Genomic DNA, 19004 nt, shown 5'->3' on the forward strand with positions numbered 1-19004 from the left:
TTTCTGAGATCAGCTGATGATGATTACTTGCTAAGGTCTGAGTTCGCACAAAGGATTGTAAGGTTTTCAGCTGAAGGGCTGATCAACAGCAACATCAAAAACAACAGCAGCAACAACATGACAACACAACAACAATAATAGTAATAATAATAGATAGAACACGAATACTTCACATGGGGAAATAAAAAATCAGAACAGAATTAAAAGTATTTTAATATTCAGATGGATTTGGAAAATAGTTTATCATTAATAAAGCTGTAAAAAAGTATAATCTGATATTTACTGAGGTTTTTTCTAGACTTAGCATGTGCACTCAATGGAACTTTGATGAACTCCCCAGCTAACAGAATATTTAAAATCTATTATTTTCCAAGGCAATCAGAAACTGTCCATCAAATACGGTCGAAGAATTTGTAATACCGTTCCCAAGATACTCGCTCAATGTTCAAGACAGAGATAAGCATCTTATGATTAAGTGTAAATTGCTACAATGAGATCAAGTGAGAAACCAAAAAAAAAAAAAAAACATTTTGCCACTATGCCTCAGGTCAGTCACAATATTGACCAATGCCGTCTCTGTACCATGCACATATGTACTGAAATTAGCTGGACGAGTGTAACGCCAACAATTTTTTAGGTTGAAAATAAAATAAATTGAAAGAATAAAATAAAAAAAAAGGTGTTTGTTGTATGGCTCAGATGTATGACTCACCTCCTGCACTGTCTTTCTCCTCTTCCTCAATGCTGCTCTTGATGCTCTCATACTCCTCATCAATGTTCTGGTTACCTCGGATCTGGCTGAGAACACGCCGAGCCTTCTGGGTAAGACCCTTTTGGATAAGCCAGCGAGGACTCTCGGGCAAAAAGAGGAATCCCAGGAACTGCACAAGAGCAGGCAAGGTCGACAGACCAAACATGTATCTGTACCAGCAGAGAGGAACAGCCATAAATAACCAAGAAAGAGAAATGTTACCAAATATCATTATTATTTAATTATATCACACATATTATAGTGTTATATCAGATAATTCAGGCATTCTATAATGCTCTTTTATTACCTATGTATCCCGAATTAATAATTTGCATTTGCATTTCCACACATATACTGACTTTTCCTAAAGGCAGCTTAAGGTGCAACATCAAGAACAAAACAAACAAAAAAGCTGATGGAAATGATTTACAAATTCTCTGAATGGTGCCATATGCAGTTTGGCCAATAACCACACGACTGGAACCATTGGTAATAGATCAGAGTCCAACAGAAAAACACAGGTCTATTTTCAAAAACCCACATTATAAGCAATTGAGGGTTAAGGACAGTGATCAGGGGACATTGACCACTAGTGACTATCAGGCAACAATACCCACAATCTTTCAGAACCTAACCTACTAATTTTCTGGTTCGAATTAGGGCTAAAATGATTCCTCCAGTAACTCAAGTAATTAAAGTAAAAAAAAAAGCATGCTTCATTTAGTCCCTTTAACTACACACGGTGCACTGTGTTTCCCCATGGACCATTATTATTGACGCACCACTCGCTCAACTCTGGAGTGCTCTGGACAGGTGAACACAAAAGAAGCTGCAGAACAAAAAACGTAGAAACGGGGAAAAAAGGAGAGGATTCAAGCAAAAGAAAATGATAAAGTTTCCCAAGTTTGGAATCATTTCAATCTAAAACACCATATAGTGCATTTACCATTTTAAACATGTTATTTAAAATTTATTTTTATTTATTTATTTGTATTTTGATGTAATATGGCATGTATTAAATGCAAATAAAAATGTAAGAATTTCTATGAAGGAAACAAATTACTTGTTCATTTTAAGAGACCCATCATTTAGATACAATCTTAAGATAAAATTTGAAAAATAAAAAGCTTTTATCTTAAGATTTTATATTAAGTATTCAAAAAGAAAACGTACTTCTTATCCGATTACTTGAATAATTGATGAAATAATCAGTAGAATACTCGACCACTAAAATAATTGATAGCTGCAGCCCTAGTTTTAATATCTGTACTTTACTGAACCATTGGATTCATTAAATTGCATTGTAATTTGGAACAGTCATGTAGGCCGCTTGGATCTGTCACTAGGTTATGCCTCAAATTGCATAAAAGAAGAAGATGGACACCATTCTAAAATGCATCTAGGACAATCTTACGTTGGCCGAGAAGTGCAAAACACATTAAAAAAATAAAAAAAAAACAAATTAACAAATTCGAAAACACTAACATATCCGAAAACAAAATAACAAATCCGAAAACAAAATACCAAATGCAAAAACAAACGAACAAATCCAAAAACAAAATAACAAATTCGGAACACAATAACAAATCCGAAATGACAATTCAGACAAACCGAAAAAAGGTAGGTATAGTTTGTGAATGGAAACTTACCGATCATTGGACGAGACACCTGTCATTCAAAATATACAAGAAGTATGAAATCTTATAACTTTGTTTCTTGTACATGTGTAGAGTTCTCCGTTTACTTTAAACTTTTTTTTTTCGATTAGTGCACCTTTGAATATAAGAAAATAACAGAAGTAGACAGAAGCAAGCAAGGAGAAAATAAAATTAATTTAAAGCTAGTTTGAGGAAGGACATTCAAATGCAGTTATTTTAGAGATGCTGCAGTATATCATGACAAATTTTAGTTTGTAAATTTTTACACATACGTTCCAACTTTCTTCTGCCGCAGGCTGTTGTACTTCCTGTGCATCTTAAATGACAGGTGCCTTGTCCAATAATCGGTAAGTGTTCTATTTGCAAACTATACCTACCTTTTCCGGTTTGTATGAATTGTCTATGTGTTTGTGCTTCTGTATTTGTTATTTTGTTTTCAGATTTGTTATTTTGTATTCTAATTTGTTAATGTGTTTTGCACTTCTTGGCCACCATACAATCTGATCCACATTAATAATAGTAAGAAGTGGTAGCTCAGTGGTTAGGGCTCTGGTTTACTAATCAGTAGAGTGGAGGTTTAAGCCCTAGTATTGCCGAGCTTAAACTCTGGCCCTTGACCAAGGCCCTTAACCCTCTTTGCTCCACGGGTGCTGACCGTGTGCTCTGATTCCAGCTTCCTTACATCACTGGGGTATGCGAAGAAAGATTTTCACTATGTTACGTAAATGTGACAAATAATTTGCCTCTTTACCTTTAATTGTCAGAATATTATTTATTATGCAACATACTATTTCTGCCTCTCTGTGTTTTTGAAATATATGCAAAAAAAACCTTGAAGAATGCCGTAGCAACATTTCCACTCTTGCAGAAGACTTCAGTGTGGCTATATTGCACATTACCCAAACCTATGCTGTTGAAAGATCTCTTATTGCATGACTCATCCATTCACCACAAACCATGACAGCTTAATTTTCGTTATCAGGAAAGCCAGCCGAGTGCCAGGCTCAAAGCACGAGCAGATGTGGTTAATCTCAGTCTCTTTCAATTCATAACTCATATTCGCTCCCACATATTACTGTAGATTCAATTGAATCACTATAATAAATCACCTGAGAGAGACGGTAACAAACAGAGGGTGTGTATATGACAAAGAGCAACAAACTGTGAGTCAGAGAGAGCCTAAAAAGCACAATAGTTTGTAGTGAACTTAAAATGACCCCTATTAGCCACCATAATTATTCATTCATTCATTCATTCATTCATTCATTCATTCATTCATTCATTTTCTACCGCTTATACGTAATTCGGGTTTGCGGGGGCAGCAGTCTAAGCAGGCCCCCGCCTTCGACTGCTGCCCAATCCTCACAGCACCATCCCTTACGGTCCCTCCTGCAGGTGGTGAGCCCCGGGAAGCACCATAATTATTCTATACCAAATCCAACATATTTAACACAATTGCCTTGGTGAGAGTGCAGCGCTAACAAGATACTGATTTTGCTTTTGTACAGTGAATTCCAGTGAATAACAATATTATGAATATTGCGAACCTCCATCCTCCATGTTGCACATAGCTGAATGCTCCGTCAATGAGGCTGGCCACAAACTGGCCAGCCGTGATGAAGAGTGTGTTGATGGTGACCAGCTGTCCTCTCATTTGCGGTGGTGAAGACTCAGCAATATATACAGGAACAGTCATGGAGCCGATACCTGAAAGAGAGAAAAGATAAAAAATTACTGGAAAATGTAATCTCCTTGAACTTAAACTTTTTTTTTTTCTCTCTGCCTATCCCAATTCTGTTTCGCCAACCTCTTTCTCCGTATGCTTTCCTGCACTTCCTCATACCTCCACCACGTTTCTTTGTCTTCCTTTCTATTTGCAAATGTCTTCTCAAGTAACTTCCTAGCTGTGTCCATTATCACTTCTGCAGTATTTGCGCAATCATCCAGCATCTCTTCATCACCTCCGAGCCCCTGTCTGACCTCTTTTCTGAACCTCACACTACAGTCTTCCTCCTTCAGTTTCCACCATCTTATTCTTCTTTCAGTCCTCACTCTCCTCCTCTTCTTCACCTCCATTTTACAGACCATTATCGGATGCTGTTTAGATACACTATTCCCTGCCAACACCTTACAGTCTCCAATCTCTTTCAGGTTGCATTTCCTTCATAGAACATAGTCCACCTGTGTGCACCTTCCTCCACTCTTATACGTCACCCTATGATCCTTCTTCTTCTTAAAATAACTGTTCACCACTGCTATTTCTATTCTTTTCGGAAAAATATACCACTGCACTATACTGCCCCTCCACATTTCTCTCCTTAAGGCCATACCTACCCATCACCTCCTCATCACCTCTGTTCTCTTTACCAACAAGCCCATTGAAATCCTCCCCAATCACCAATCCTTCATTTCTAGATACACCTTCTACCACTTCATCTAACTCACTCCAGAATTTTTCCTTCTCTTCCATCTCACAACCCACTTGTGGAGCATAGGCACTGATGACATTTATCATCACCCCTTCAAATTCCAGCTTCACGTTCATCACTCTATCAGAAACTCTCTTCACCTCCACTACACTCTTACTGTACTCTTCCTTCAGAATCACCCCTACACCCTTTCTCTTTCCATCCACACCATGATAACTTCCAATGTTCCTGCCCTTACTCCCTTTCCACTTGGTCTCCTGAACTCTCTTCCTTTACCAATCATAGTGCCAAAATTAAAAGTACCAACTTTAACATTCACTCTTCTATACTTTTCCTTAGCCTGCTGTCTCTGTAGAAGTCTTCCACCTCTTCTTCTCCTCCTTTGTCCAACAGAAACCCAATTTCCACCGCTACCCTGTTGGCTAAAAAATACCTGTGGTGGTCGTTGTTACCCGGGCCTCGACCAATCCAGTAAGACCGATACTAACGCAACCATCCCCATTTATCTGCGCCTGGGACCGGCACTAAGAGTGCACTGGATTGTGCAAAACCTAATGGCTGAGTTTTTAAAGCCACAATGTATGCTGCTAATTTAATGATAGTATTAAATAAGAGTAAATAATAGTAGTACAAGAATATACTGATTAATTAAAGAATTCACATGAAATACAGTATGTAAAGAATAAATTAGATTATTAATAACACTTTAAGGCTTGTTTTGATCATTTTGTTATGTATTTTTTTGTATCTGAAATCTCTAGGATTTATTGGAATTGTGTTATTGATGACTATACAGGGGAACTGTAGGTGGTGGTGAGAAGTGCTGGATGATTGGGCAACTACTGCAGAAGTGATAAAGGAGACAGCTAGGAAGGTAGTTGGCGAGAGAGACATGAGACATGGTGGCGGAATGAGGAATGCAGGAAAGCATACAGAAAAAGAGATTGGCGAAACAGAATTAGGATTGGAAGAGAGATGAAAAACAAAGGCAGGAGTAAAAGGAGATGCGGCAACAGGTGGACATTAAGGAAGGAAAAAAGGATGTGTACAGATTGGCTAGACAGAGAGAATGAGCTGGGAAATATGTTCTGCAAGTTAGGGCTATACAGAATGCAGATGGAAGTTTGTTGGTTATTGAGGAGAGTGTGTTGAGAAGGTGGAGGAAGTATTTTGAGAAGCTGATGAATTAAGAAAATGAGAAAGAAAGAAGGTTGGATAATGTATAGATGGTGAAGCAGGAAGTGCATAGGGTCAGAGTGAGAACAGCTATATAGTGGATGGAAAGTCAGTTGGACCAGATGAAGCATGGAGATGTTTAGGAGAAATGGCAGTGGAGTTTTTAACAAGGTTGTTTAACACTATTCTGGAAGGTAAGAGGATGCCTGAGGAATGGAGAAGGAGTGTGTAGGTATCGATTTTTAAAAGAGATGTGCAGACCTGCAGTAACTACAGGGGAATAACGTTGATCAGTCACACCATGAAGTTATGGGAAAGAGTATTGGAAGCCAGGCAGAGAATAGAGGTAACCATCTGTGAGCAACAGTATGGTTTGATGCCGAGGAAGAGCAACACAAATGCAATATTTGCTTTGAGAATGTTGATGGAGATGTATAGTGAAGGTCAGAAGGAGTTGCATTGTGCGTTTGGGATTTAGAGAAAGTGTACGACAGGGTGCAGAGAGAGGAGATGTGGTATTGTATGAGGAAGTCAGGTGTGTCAGAGAAGTATGTGAGAGTGGTGCAGGACATGTATGAGGACAGTGTGACAGCAGTGAAGTGTGCAGTAGGAAGGACAGACTAGTTTAAGGTGGAGGTGAGACTGCATCAAGAATCGCCTCTGAGCCCTTTCCTGTTTGCAGTGGTGATGGACAGATTGACGGACGAGGTCAGATAGGAGTTTCCATGGACTATTATGTTTTGTGTATGTATTGGGATTTGTGGTGAGAGTAGGGAGCAGGTTGAGAAAAGCCTGGAGAGTGTGTATGAGAATTGAAGAAAAGAGTGCAGGCAGGGTGGAGTGGGTGAAAAGAGTGGCAGAAGTTATTTGTGATAGAAGGGTATCTGCGAGAGTGAAAGGGAACGTTTATAGGACTGTGGTGAGACCTACGATGTTGTATGGATTAGAGACAGTGGCATTGACTATAAGACAGGAGGTGGAGCTGGAGGTAGCAGAGTTGAAAATGTTAAGCTTTTTGTTTGGAGTGACAAAGATGGACAGGTTTAGAAATTAGTTTTTTAGAGGGACAGCACATGTCGGACGTTTATGGAGACAAGGCTATGCAGGTGAGATTGAGATGGTTTGGACATGTGCAGAGGAGGGACACGAGGTATATTGGTAGAAGAATGCTGACGATGGAACCACCAGGAAGGAGGAAAAGAGGAAGGCCAAGGAGGAGGTTTATGGATGTGGTGAGAGAAGACATGCAGGTAGTTGTCTTAAAAGAGGCAGATGTATAGGACAGGGAGGTATGGAGACAGATGATCCGCTTTGGTAACCCCTTAACGGGAGCAGCCGAAAGAAGAGGACATTGTAGCTTTAAAATATTTGTGTAAAATGTGACAAACATGGTTAATGATTATAGAACTATTTGATAATAGTTGATATATAACTAATGATAATGATAATAGAAGTGGAAATAAAAAAATCCATGAAATCCTGGGTGTTGTTTACCCTTACAGCTAAGAATGAGCCACACATATTTCCTAATCAGCAATCAGTTTTCCTCTATAATAACCCAGTTACTTTTAATCACCAGACAATTTTCGCTTTCCTGTTTTTCCCTCTCTATAATTACCCTGTGTATAACCACCCACTTTCTAATCACCCAGTGTTTAAGCACCCACTGTGTGTCACCCAGTCACTTACATGTTAAACATATGAGCTTATTTTTGGACACCACTGGCTGTTCCACAATAAAGCACACTGGTCAAATTGATTAATCATTTATGTAAGGATTTGGTCTAACCGTGGTACAGCTAAAAGTCGTGAAACAGGGTTTGCATTAACAAATAATGGAGTACTAACACATAACAGGTGATCATAACTAGGTGTTCACTGCTATGGGAACAATGAGGCAGAGAAAGAGAGAAAGAAAGAGAGGGAGGCTGATAGGTTAGATATTGCTTGCCAACCGAAGTAATATTGTTTGAAAGAATGTTGTCCATCCCTCAAGTACAGTAACAGCGATTTGTAGAATCAATGCCAAGGCATATTGAAGCGGTGGTGGCTTACCCATGGAGATACACATATTGAATTGAATATTGAACAACGCTGTTTACAACCTATTTCACATTTGTATTTTGACAATCAGAGGTTCCCTGGTGGTCTAGTGGTTAGAATGCGGCGCTCTCACCGCTGCGGCCTGGGTTCGATGCCCGGTCAGGGAACCAACCCCAGCCATTAGGGTTGCACAAGCCTTAGCGCCGGTCCAAAGCCCGGATAAATTGGTTGCGTTAGAAAGGGCATCCAGCAAAAAAACATGTGCCAAATCAAACATGCGGATGTTCCGCTGTGGTGACCCCTAATGGGAGAAGCGAAAGAAAGTTAGTTATTTTGACAATCACAAAACAGAAATAAAACGAAATCTAATCTGTAAATGGTGTGTAAACTGTCTACCAAATCCCAGGTTTCTATTTCGAGGTGATAAAAGGCTTTATTTAAAAGCAAACCACATAAAATATGAGGACACAGGTGGAATATTAATGTGACCCTTTAAGCACAATGCCAAAGTGTAATTTTGTCCCACGTTACATGGAGCTACATCTGAGACATGTCCTTTATTTAAAAAGGTGAGAATTGGTTAAGACAACATTTATGACACAAAGCACAGCTTTTATGAATCAGATTCAATTAAGATTAGCCATGTAACTGCCTATAAATCTTTGGAACGTTAAAATTGTGTCATGCACTTGAAAGTGTGCCTCTTCGCTCCAAGGAAGGAGTTTTTGTGGCAAGTAATGTATGACTGGAAGAGGAAATGCTTTAATGCTGCCCCTTAAGTGGCAATTATGAGTTAAGCCCTTTGGTTTTATGACACGGTACTCAAACAATGAATTAATGATTTTGTACTGTGATTACGGTATTGACGGCAAATGTTTTTTTTTCATCGGATTACTTAGCATGCCTCGAAACACATCAAAATACATAGATGAAGAATAAATCCATAAAGTAGATATTCATGTATGGTTATAACCCTCCAGTCAATCAGAAGGCTCTTGAGATAGCTTTGATGTGACAGGCCAGCCAGTCATGCTCATCCTGAGCCAATTACAGCACTGAGGTGTCATATTGTGCAAAAGACATTTGAGGAAAGAGCTTGCATATGAACAAAAACACACCCTTTTGCTTTCAATATCCTGGGATAAGGATATAATCCGAGGGCAGAACAAATGTCTACATGATATTTACGCAAAACACAAACAACGTGTGCTTGCAGATTCTTATGACAAGGGTCACAGCATCATCGCTTGCTGTAAAGTCTATTAATAGATGCTGCTCACTGCTTCCTGACGCTCCCATTGCTTGCTCGACGACGCACCTGTTGCCATGGGAACCCCTTTGCTCCCTGCTCACATAAGGTTAATCAATACTCTGTGTCTTTTAAACTGCATGGGCTCCACTCTGACACAGCGATGCATTCTTTACAGCTGTGATATACATTATGTTTTAATATTGGTGATTTAGCACACCGTTTGTGTAAAATCTAAAGACCAGGAGATCGGCAATTTTTTTAATACTGCAACCGGCCCATCTGGTACCAACAACCACGATCAAAGTGGCAGAGAGATTACACTTTTTTTATTATTCTGATGTTTGCTGTAAACATTAACAGAAGTTCTTGATCATGCTCTGGTTCCATGCTCTCTGCTGCTGCTAAATGATTGGCTGGTTAGATAACTGCCTGGCTGTGCAGGTGGACAGGTGTTCTCAAAGTGTGTGTGTGTGTGTGTGTGTGTGTGTGTATATATATATATATATATATATATATATATATATATATATATATATATATATATATATATATATATATATATATATATATATACTCTCTGTGTGAAAAAAAAAAATTCCAAACCTTTAGATACACCATAGAACATGGTAAAGGCCAATATGTTCCAAGAGAGAAAATGAAGCACCACAATGACATCCAATGGTGCTCAAAATTCCCCAAATTTCCTAAAGACAAAATTCTACCAAGGTAGCTGCCAAGAAACCTTTGGCAACAAGAATCTGCAGGTATATCTGATGAGACTGATTACTCTCTGTATGTGACAGCAATCTCTCATATTTCTCACAGTCTAAGCTGTGGGGTAGAGTAGCTGAGATGAAAGCCCTTTCTCCTCAAAAAAAAAAAAACAAGCTCAAATGAATCACCCTGGAGCTTTTATCAAGGGGGACAGAATCATGAACAGCTACAAATCCTAGTCGATTTTAGTTTAAGATATCTGCTAGTAAGCTTAAGGTAAAAAAATAAATTTTACCTTTCAGTAGGGCAATGACCGAAAAGCATGCATTAAAATCAGCAAAGAAATGGCTTAACCTGAAGAAGGTCAGTGTTTTTTTAATTGACCTAGGGGCAATTAAACTCAGAGCCGGGACTTGAATCTAACAATCTAAAAATCTGTGGGGTGACCTGAAGCAGGCTGTGTACAGAAGAAGCCTTTACAATCAAATGGATTTCAAATGTTTTTGCAACATAGAGTGGAAGAGCCACAAGTGACAAGATGTCACTTTTGCCACACTAATAGTTTCTTACACAAAAAGACTGAATGGTGTAATGAAATAAAAAAAACAGTTTTGCCCAATGTATTAGAGTAGGGATGTGCACACTTATCTACCCAGGTAATGTTTTTACTATTTTCTAAATGCTTCTTACTTATTTTCATATGTTGTAATTGTCACACTAACTTAACTTTCTTTCGGCTTCTCCCATTAGGGGTCGCCACATCGGATCATCCGTATGTTTGATTTGGCACATGTTTTTACGCTGGATGCCCTTCCTAACGCAACCCTCCCCATTTATCCGGGCTTGGGACCGGCACTAAGAGTGCACTAGCTTGTGCAACCCTAATGGCTGGTTTGGTTCCCTGACCAGGAATCAAACCCGGGCCGCAGCGGTGAGAGCGCCGCACCCTAACCACTAGACCACCAGGAAACTGATAGTGGAAAAAGGTCGGACATCACAAAATTTATTTGTGGTGCCTTTATATATATATATATATATATATATATATATATATATATAAAAACATTGAACCTACATTATACAGTGGTGTGAAAAAGTGATTCTGATTTCCTAATTTTTGCCATGTTTGTCACACATTAATGTTTCAGATCATCAAACTAATTTGAATATTAGTAAAAGATAACACAAGTGAACACAGCATGCAGTTTTTAAATGTAGGTTTTTATTATTGATCGAAAACACAATTCAAAACTACATGGCCCTGTTGTTTAGATGTTCTGTTTTTGATAGTCTGCTTGGGATCATTGTCCTGTTGCATATCTAATTTCGGCCAAGCTTCACTTGCTGAACAGTTGAACTCAGATTTGACTCTAGAAAAAGATCTCTGGGCATAATAAACAAACATACATTTTTGCTATTTCTCTGAGCATTGAATGGTCTGGCCTTGAGGTGCATTTGCTGGGACATCCACTCTTGCCTGGAAAAAAGTACATTTAACTGCCTTGAATGTTTTCAACTTGTAAATCAAGCAGAACAATGAGTTTTTGCATTTGATTAGCTGCACCTGACTGCTATTAGCATCTTAATTCCTTTGGAAGCAGCGAGGGTGTTGTTTTCATGTTTTTTGCATTTTGGCTTTAATTTTGCAAAATAAAAATCATGGCACAGTGAAATGTTGTGTTGTTCATCTTCCTCGAGGTTGTATTTACTTAATTTAAGACCTGATAAGAACCAGATGATTTGTGTGTATGTGTCTGTGTGCGAGTATTTAATGATTTTCACATCTTTTGTGCTTTTGGTAAATTATCATACCGTGCTGTCATCACAAAATCTTTCACAACAGTGATTACACTTTCAGGGCAAATTTATAATCTCCTGCAGTTTTACTTGTGTGAATGGAAGAGTAAACTGTGAGGAGTTAGTAGGAAGGATAGCAATGACTCTGCCTCTCATTAATACTGACAGTGAATGAAAGCTTTGCTATCAGAACCTAGTCTTAATAATGATGTTTTGTTCAGGCCCAAAATGAACTGTCTTTGGTTTAATGGCTAAAAAAGATTAGACTGAGATTGCTGTAAAATCGAAATAGATGCTCTAACATAATAGTAGAGGTCACATTTGGCTTTCCCTGCAGATACATATAGACAGAGGGAATAACCTCTCCACTTAGATGCCAAAGGAGACCTAAGAGAACTCCTATTGCTGCCGTCTACTGTTGAGCAAAGACCTTTCCAAAGGTATAAAGGTCTTTTAATGGCAACAGATTTTCTGACACTACAGCTAACCTATCCTTTCATAATTAATGGTGGAGCAAGAACCATTACATGTACTTTAAGAACTCGACTTGGGCGTGAAATGAACTCTAGACACCAAACTCTTCGTATTTTGCCATTCGTTATTTGGTTGAAATTTTCATGCTGAACGATGACAATGGCTAAAGGTCATCTATTCTCATGGCTAAAGCGGCTCTGGTTCACCATGAACCGCTTCACTGGTGTGCTGGCACAAAGGGCAACTCACAAATAATTGGACTAAACCTCTCAAATTGGAAGCCAGCGGTGTCCACGGGAAGGTATGACATTTATTTGCTTGACGAACAGACAGATTTGACCTTTTGGTAACAGAAAATACTAAGCAAATTGTTAATGAGTGCCAATATGTTGATTAAGACAGACTGGCAGAATATGTGTGCAAAATAATTAACGAGAAACATTACACAAATATCTGGCTAATTTGATATCAAGGTGATGATTAGGTGTCAGTGTGCAGTGGGTCACTCAGTCATTATTCTTTATTAGTGCCATGCTAGTTTATATTGCAAAAGCATGCATTATTGTCCACTGAAAATATTCATTCATTCAACTTTTTTGTTTAAATGGTGTTTAAACAGCTAAAAATAGTCTTTTATAACTCTCAAACTTCTAGTCATGTATTTTTACACTGAATCTTGACATAAATTGTGCTTGATTAGAGGACTTAAAAATAGGCTTGGATTCCGATGGAAAATTCACTGCAGGACATACTGTCAACGGTTGTCAGGCTATGTGACTAACTTGATCCTAATTAGCAGAAGATAAGAAATCTTATATCATAAATGTATACTTGAGACTTTCTCAAGTGTTTTATATAAACGTTGCACATAATATGCATGTGATAATTAATATATAGTTTCTGATCCCTTAATGTAGCTTTGATATTATGTCAATATAGAGGGCAGTACATTCTAATTATCAAGACAACACAGGTTACAGCGGAATATTGGCGTTTTTATCGAATGCAATTGTTCAATAATGGTGTATGTTAGGTCTAGACATTGTTCCGAATAAAATTCTCCTTTCAGAATAAAAAACTGGCTTTTATTAGAGTTTCTCTGGTTGAACTATAAGACATATCCATTTTAATGATGCTTAGACTATTATGTTTAAAAGTAACATTTATTCAAATGCTATGCTATGCTAACATCTGTCTTTCCTTCACAATGTGAATTGTAATAAAAAATCATATTATGGATTTACATCTATCAGTCATAACTCATTTTAAAACTACTGACAGGTGAGGTAAATAACTCTTTTTCTCATGGCAGCTGTCAATTAGTGGAATATTGTACACAGCAGGTGAACAGTCAGTGCTCAATGTTGATGCGTGGAAAGCAGGAACGAAATTCTGAGGGCTAGGTGATTGGGTCAAAGCATCCCCAATACCACAGCTCTTGTGGTGTATTCAGTGCATGCTATGGTTCGTACTTGTCAAAAGTAGTCTAAGAAAGGACAACTAAGGAGCCGATAGCGGCGTCACTGGCCTCCAAGGCTCATTGATGCGTGTGGAAAGTGACAGGCGCCCACCTGGTCCCATCCTACAGAAGAGCTATTGCAGCAAAAATTGCTAAAAAAGTGAATGCTAGATTTGTTAGAGATGTTTCAGAACACACAGTGTATCGGGCTGTGTAGCTGCAGACCAGTTTTAGTGCCCATGCTGACCCCTGTCAACTGCCAAAAGCACCTACAATGGACATGTGATCAGAACTGAGCCATTGAAGTAGGTGACCTGGATAAACAAATCGCAAATTCTTTTACGTCCCATGGATACACAGGTAAATTTGGTACAAGGATGCACTATGTAAAGGCAAGCTGGAAGACATAGTGTGAGGCTCTGGGAAATGTTCTGCTGAGAAACCTTGGGTCTTTGGCATTCATGTGGATGTTACTTTGACAATACACCACCTACCTACAACTACCAAAGCACACCTTCTGAGGTTTTGTGTAATCCATACTTTACTAAATCAGAGCTGTTTTAGTACAAGGGGGACCTATGCAATATTCTAAAAGTGATTTTAATTGTATGGCTATACGGTTTATATTTGTATATTGTATGGGTGCGTACATCTTCAATTAGATTTACACTGTTTCTGTTCTAAGCATTTTATATCCGTAGGTACGACTTAACGAACTGCAGTGTGTGTTTGGTATTTATTACCTAATCATCATATATTGAGTCACCACACAACAAATAAATACGTACTTATTTAAAGATACATTTTATTTCATTTTAGGGATTTATTTCCATATGGTAAGTAAATAATTTCATAATTATTTCTTCTATTTATTTATTTAAAAAAAAAAAGTCAAAAAGCCACTATTTCTTTCTACAGTACTATAGCTATGCATAGCATTTATTATTTATTTACCAAATAAACCAAAAAATATTATAGTATTTTATTCATTAAAGTAAAATAAATCTGTCCTAAAGTGATCCAAGGACATGTATTATTTTTTTAATTTATTTATTTGCTTTTGAATGGGGTCCTGGATACAAACCATTTAGGAATGTGGTGTGAATGTAGTGGGTCTTTAATACTTTGAGGAACACAGTAGATCTGTACATCACTTTTCTGAAAAATAAGCGATGTGTTTATTGTTTACTAGTTTCCATTATGTTGAAATATTGTGCATGAAGCACATGTGCGTTTCTAAACTAATGCAACAGTTACACTACTCTTGTCAACTGTTATTTACGGAACCAATGAAAAATACCTCCTTATAATAAACGTGCGCGAGCGTTTCGGAGTAAAGTTTTCGAGCGTGCACTTTGCGTTTCTGGTGTAAATTAAAATGTTTTATGTGTACATATTATGTGTAATCTTTTATGTCTATATATTAACCTGTCACTTTATTAATTCATTCATTCATTCATTTCCTCCCGCTTATCCGTCCTGGCACTTTATTTCTGCTTTATTAATTCACTGTAACTTGTTTCTGACTAGTAAATTAATACACGGTCGCTCCTTACCAATCCCGATTCCGACAACGAGCCGACCGACCAAAACAGTCTCCTTGTTCGGCGCGGAGCCCATCACGACCCCACCGACAAAGAAGGCGAAGCTGGCCAGCAGCACACACGCTCTTCTGCCGAACACGTCGTTCAGAAGAGCGCCGGCGAGAGCGGAGAGAGCCGCGGCGGCCACGGTGCCCGAGACGAGCAGCTCGTGCCACGGTGGCGTAACGTTGTGCTCGCGCTTGAGGAGCAGGACGGCCCCGGACACGACCCCGGCGTCGTATCCGGATAGGAAGCCGCCGAGCGCCGCGAGCAGCGCTAGCGCGCGGACGAAGGCCGGCGCGCCGTCGCGCTGGAAGTTCTTGCGGGCGGCGCGCTCTAAGTCCGCGGCGGCGGGGGAGGAGGAGCAGGAGGCAGCGCGCGCGGCGTCGGAGGAGGAGGAGGCGGGCGGGAAGGCGGAGGCGTCCAGGCTCGCGAGGCTCGCGCTGGATGGAGCGGCGATCAGGCTCCGTTCTCCGCCGTCGTCGTCGTCGCCTCCTCCCGCTTTCTTCCTCCTCTCGCCCATCAGGTTGGTCATGCTGCGGAGGGTGTAGTCATGCTCGGAGGATTTGCGGGACATAAGTGGGGGGAAAACAAATGTTTCAAAGTGTTGCAAAAAGGATTGACGGTCGTTTAGTAAAAAAAAAAAAAAAAGAAAAAAGTGTGTATCCGGAAATCTTTTATTTTTTATTTTTTTCAAATATTTGCAGAAGTATTTTTTTGTAAAGAAGTGCCTGTATTTCGGCACGATTGTCTTCTCTTGTAAAGCTCAGATCTTTGCATAAAGCAGCATCAGCATCAGCATCATTACCATCGTAAACATCCTGGTGGTCCAAAGTCGCGCGTGTGGATGGTTAAGAGATGCGGGGTGGAGAAGGGCGTGGGGGGAGAAGGGGGGTATGTTCTCGCAAAGTGAGGCGTCGACTGTTTTCGTCATCACCGGCGTGTGTTTCGTGACGTGTATTCGGTGACTGACACGAGCTCTGTTTGTCTGTCTGTCTCTCTCTCTCTCTCTCTCTCTCTCTCTCTCTCTCTCTCTCTCTCTCTCTCTCTCTCTCTCTCTCTCTGTGTGTGTGTGTGTGTGTGTGTGTGTGTGTGTGTGTGTGTGTGTGTGTGTGTGTGTGTGTGTGTGTGTGTGTGTGTAACTCCGTGGTAACGGCTCTAGTATACTGATTACAGAAGGTCAGGGGATCGAGCTCCAGTAGCAAAGCTCCCACTCTTGGGCCTGTGTGTGAGCCCCTTAACAACTCCAGTGTTGCTGTATCATGATTGGGACATGCAAAGAAACAGTTTCTCTGTGCTAAAATATATACGTCACAAGTAAAAAGCATCCCTCCCTCACTCATGTATTTTAATGTGGTTTTTGTTAATTGTTTGATTAAATAATTTATTGATAGCTTGTAAAAATAAATAGTTAAATTAAATAGTTGACCAGCGTCTGCTCCTTACCTTTTGTTGTAATTTTGTATAAGGCAGAGTACCTAGGGTACCACTATCAGAAAATATAGTACCAAATTTCACATTTGCTTCTCACTGGGGTTGCACCTCTAATGCACCTTTAATATGTATCAAGTGGAAATGTTTACATTAACTAATTCAACCTTTAATAAACTTTTAGTAAAAGTTTGAAAAAGTATAATATAGACACTTTTCAAGGTTGACAATATATACAGTAATCCCCAGTTTATCGCGGTGGTTATGTTCCAAAACCGCCCACGATAAACGAAAAACCACGATAAACAGATGCCAAAAATGCATTCATTTGCATACATTTTATGTATACAGTACTGTACTGTATTAACATTTTACTTCACTTTATAATTGATAATTATATTCTTATTAATAAAATGTATTATTTTAACATAAAACTCAATAAAAACAATTCCCTGTAAGTTTTTTGGTCTATCATGCTATCCGTGAGAGACCGGGAAAGTCAGCAAAACAAATTAGTTATGTGGCAAATGCAAATCCGCGATAACCCGGGGGCACAAGATTCGAACTGCGGTAAAGAGCGGGATTACTTTACATCCAAACTTATAAACACCAGACTCAAATCATTGCAACAAATTGGGCAGTGCAATCAAATAATATTTAAGGCCCACAATCTTTAAGTGCTCAGTTTAAGAAATGAGATCGTTGTATAATGGCTCTGAATAAGCACAATTGTATAGTTGATCATTAACCATTAATCAACCATTAATCATTAATCATATAGTTAATCATTATTGCACTTTTGCACGATTGCTACATTTTGCACTTCTGGTAGATGCCAAACTGCATTTCGTTGCTGTGTACCTGTACAATGCAATGACAATAACGTTCTATCTATCTATCTATCTATCTATCTATCTATCTATCTATCTATCTATCTATCTATCTATCTATCTATCTATCTATCTATCTATCTATCTATCTGTCTGTCTGTCTGTCTGTCTGTCTGTCTGTCTGTCTGTCTGTCTGTCTGTCTGTCTGTCTGTCTGTCTGTCTGTCTGTCTAACAGTGATCATTACTGGTGCAAAAGCTTTCATTTGGATGAAGTAGAACATCATCAAAAAGAGTGGACATGTTAAAGGCTGACCATATAAGACTAATAGAATAGAATCTGCTTAAGAGATCATTAGTTTAAATCCCAGAATCAACAACTGCCCCTGGCCACTCGAGAGAAATCAAGAAAAACATCTTTGGTTAAATATTCAAATACTATAAATATTACACCTACTTCATTAAATACTAACTTATTTTTCTCATTCAATGTTGATAGCATAGAAAAGTTTCTTATTGTGTAACTCCGCATGCCGTCCACATACACAGGCATCATTAATTTACACTAATGTTTTTTTTTTGCAGATATCACATCATCATGAAGGGGGGTTGTGTGTGCCATAATTTAACTGGTTAAAACTTAGAACATGAACATTTGGTAATCTTCTGAATCTTTCAGTAATATCTATATTGTCAGTCATATTAATCATTAAAAAAAATTATGATAATGCTAATTAGATTTTTTTTTATATGTCCGGCTTTATGTACATTTTTTAATGTAAAGCAATTTTATGTTCAAACCTTTAGACAGATCATCAGGAATGTCCAGGTGTCCTTTAAACCTGTTCTTTCTATTAATAGGACTTTTGTCCACATAACAGGATACATAGGAGCACACCAAGACCCCAGACAGTGGAAGGTTTTGCCCTGAACATACTTCAAATAGCTAAATGTAAGACAGATAAAGAATATCATCAGTAAGATCACAAAAATACAATTTAAATTTACTCATCTGTGAGCTGTAGTTACCTGCATATACAGTGTAGGACTCGTCCTTATGCCAATCACCACAGCCAAACTGGATCAGCTTCACTTCAAGAGTACGAGGGTTCACAAGAGTGCTTTTTACCTTTGATGGTTTGAAGAAAGAACTCACTTAGGGCAGTAAAATGCTGCAAGAAGTACTTGCTGCATGATCATTTAAAACTTGACATTAACTCATGTTTGTAGCATAGTAAAAAAAAAAATCGACGCAGAGCTTCGGCCGTTCTTTCCAGAAGCTGTATCACAAATGCGCAATGAAGCATCTAAAACCTGACTGGATATGGTTAGTACGGGACTGGATTGAAATGCATGTGGATTTAAAATGAAGTTGATCAAAATGCAAGTCAATTAAGTAAAAAAACTAA

The 19004-nt window shown here is 38.8% G+C and overlaps 2 protein-coding genes across 2 annotated transcripts in view; one reads left to right on the plus strand and one right to left on the minus strand.

Moving 5' to 3' along the window:
• slc2a13a (solute carrier family 2 member 13a) overlaps positions 1-16231 on the minus strand; it is a 53318-nt gene extending 37087 nt beyond the window's left edge. The window contains exons 1-3 of the mRNA XM_083528444.1: positions 15310-16231; positions 3957-4116; positions 713-921 (exon numbers count right to left, since the gene is read on the minus strand). Coding sequence (XP_083384570.1) covers positions 713-921; positions 3957-4116; positions 15310-15913 — 973 coding nt within the window. The 5' untranslated portion in view covers positions 15914-16231. The remainder of the gene's footprint in view (positions 1-712; positions 922-3956; positions 4117-15309) is intronic.
• Positions 15762-19004, plus strand: part of LOC310719034 (mucin-19) — a 34105-nt gene continuing 30862 nt past the window's right edge. Inside the window, exons 1-3 of the mRNA XM_083528292.1 lie at positions 15762-15862; positions 16499-16560; positions 18457-18507. The gene's annotated coding sequence lies outside the window, so the exon portion shown is untranslated. The remainder of the gene's footprint in view (positions 15863-16498; positions 16561-18456; positions 18508-19004) is intronic.

Source organism: Silurus aristotelis (genome assembly GCF_946808225.1).
Source record: "Silurus aristotelis genome assembly, chromosome: 24".
Classification (NCBI taxonomy): Eukaryota; Metazoa; Chordata; class Actinopteri; order Siluriformes; family Siluridae; genus Silurus; species Silurus aristotelis.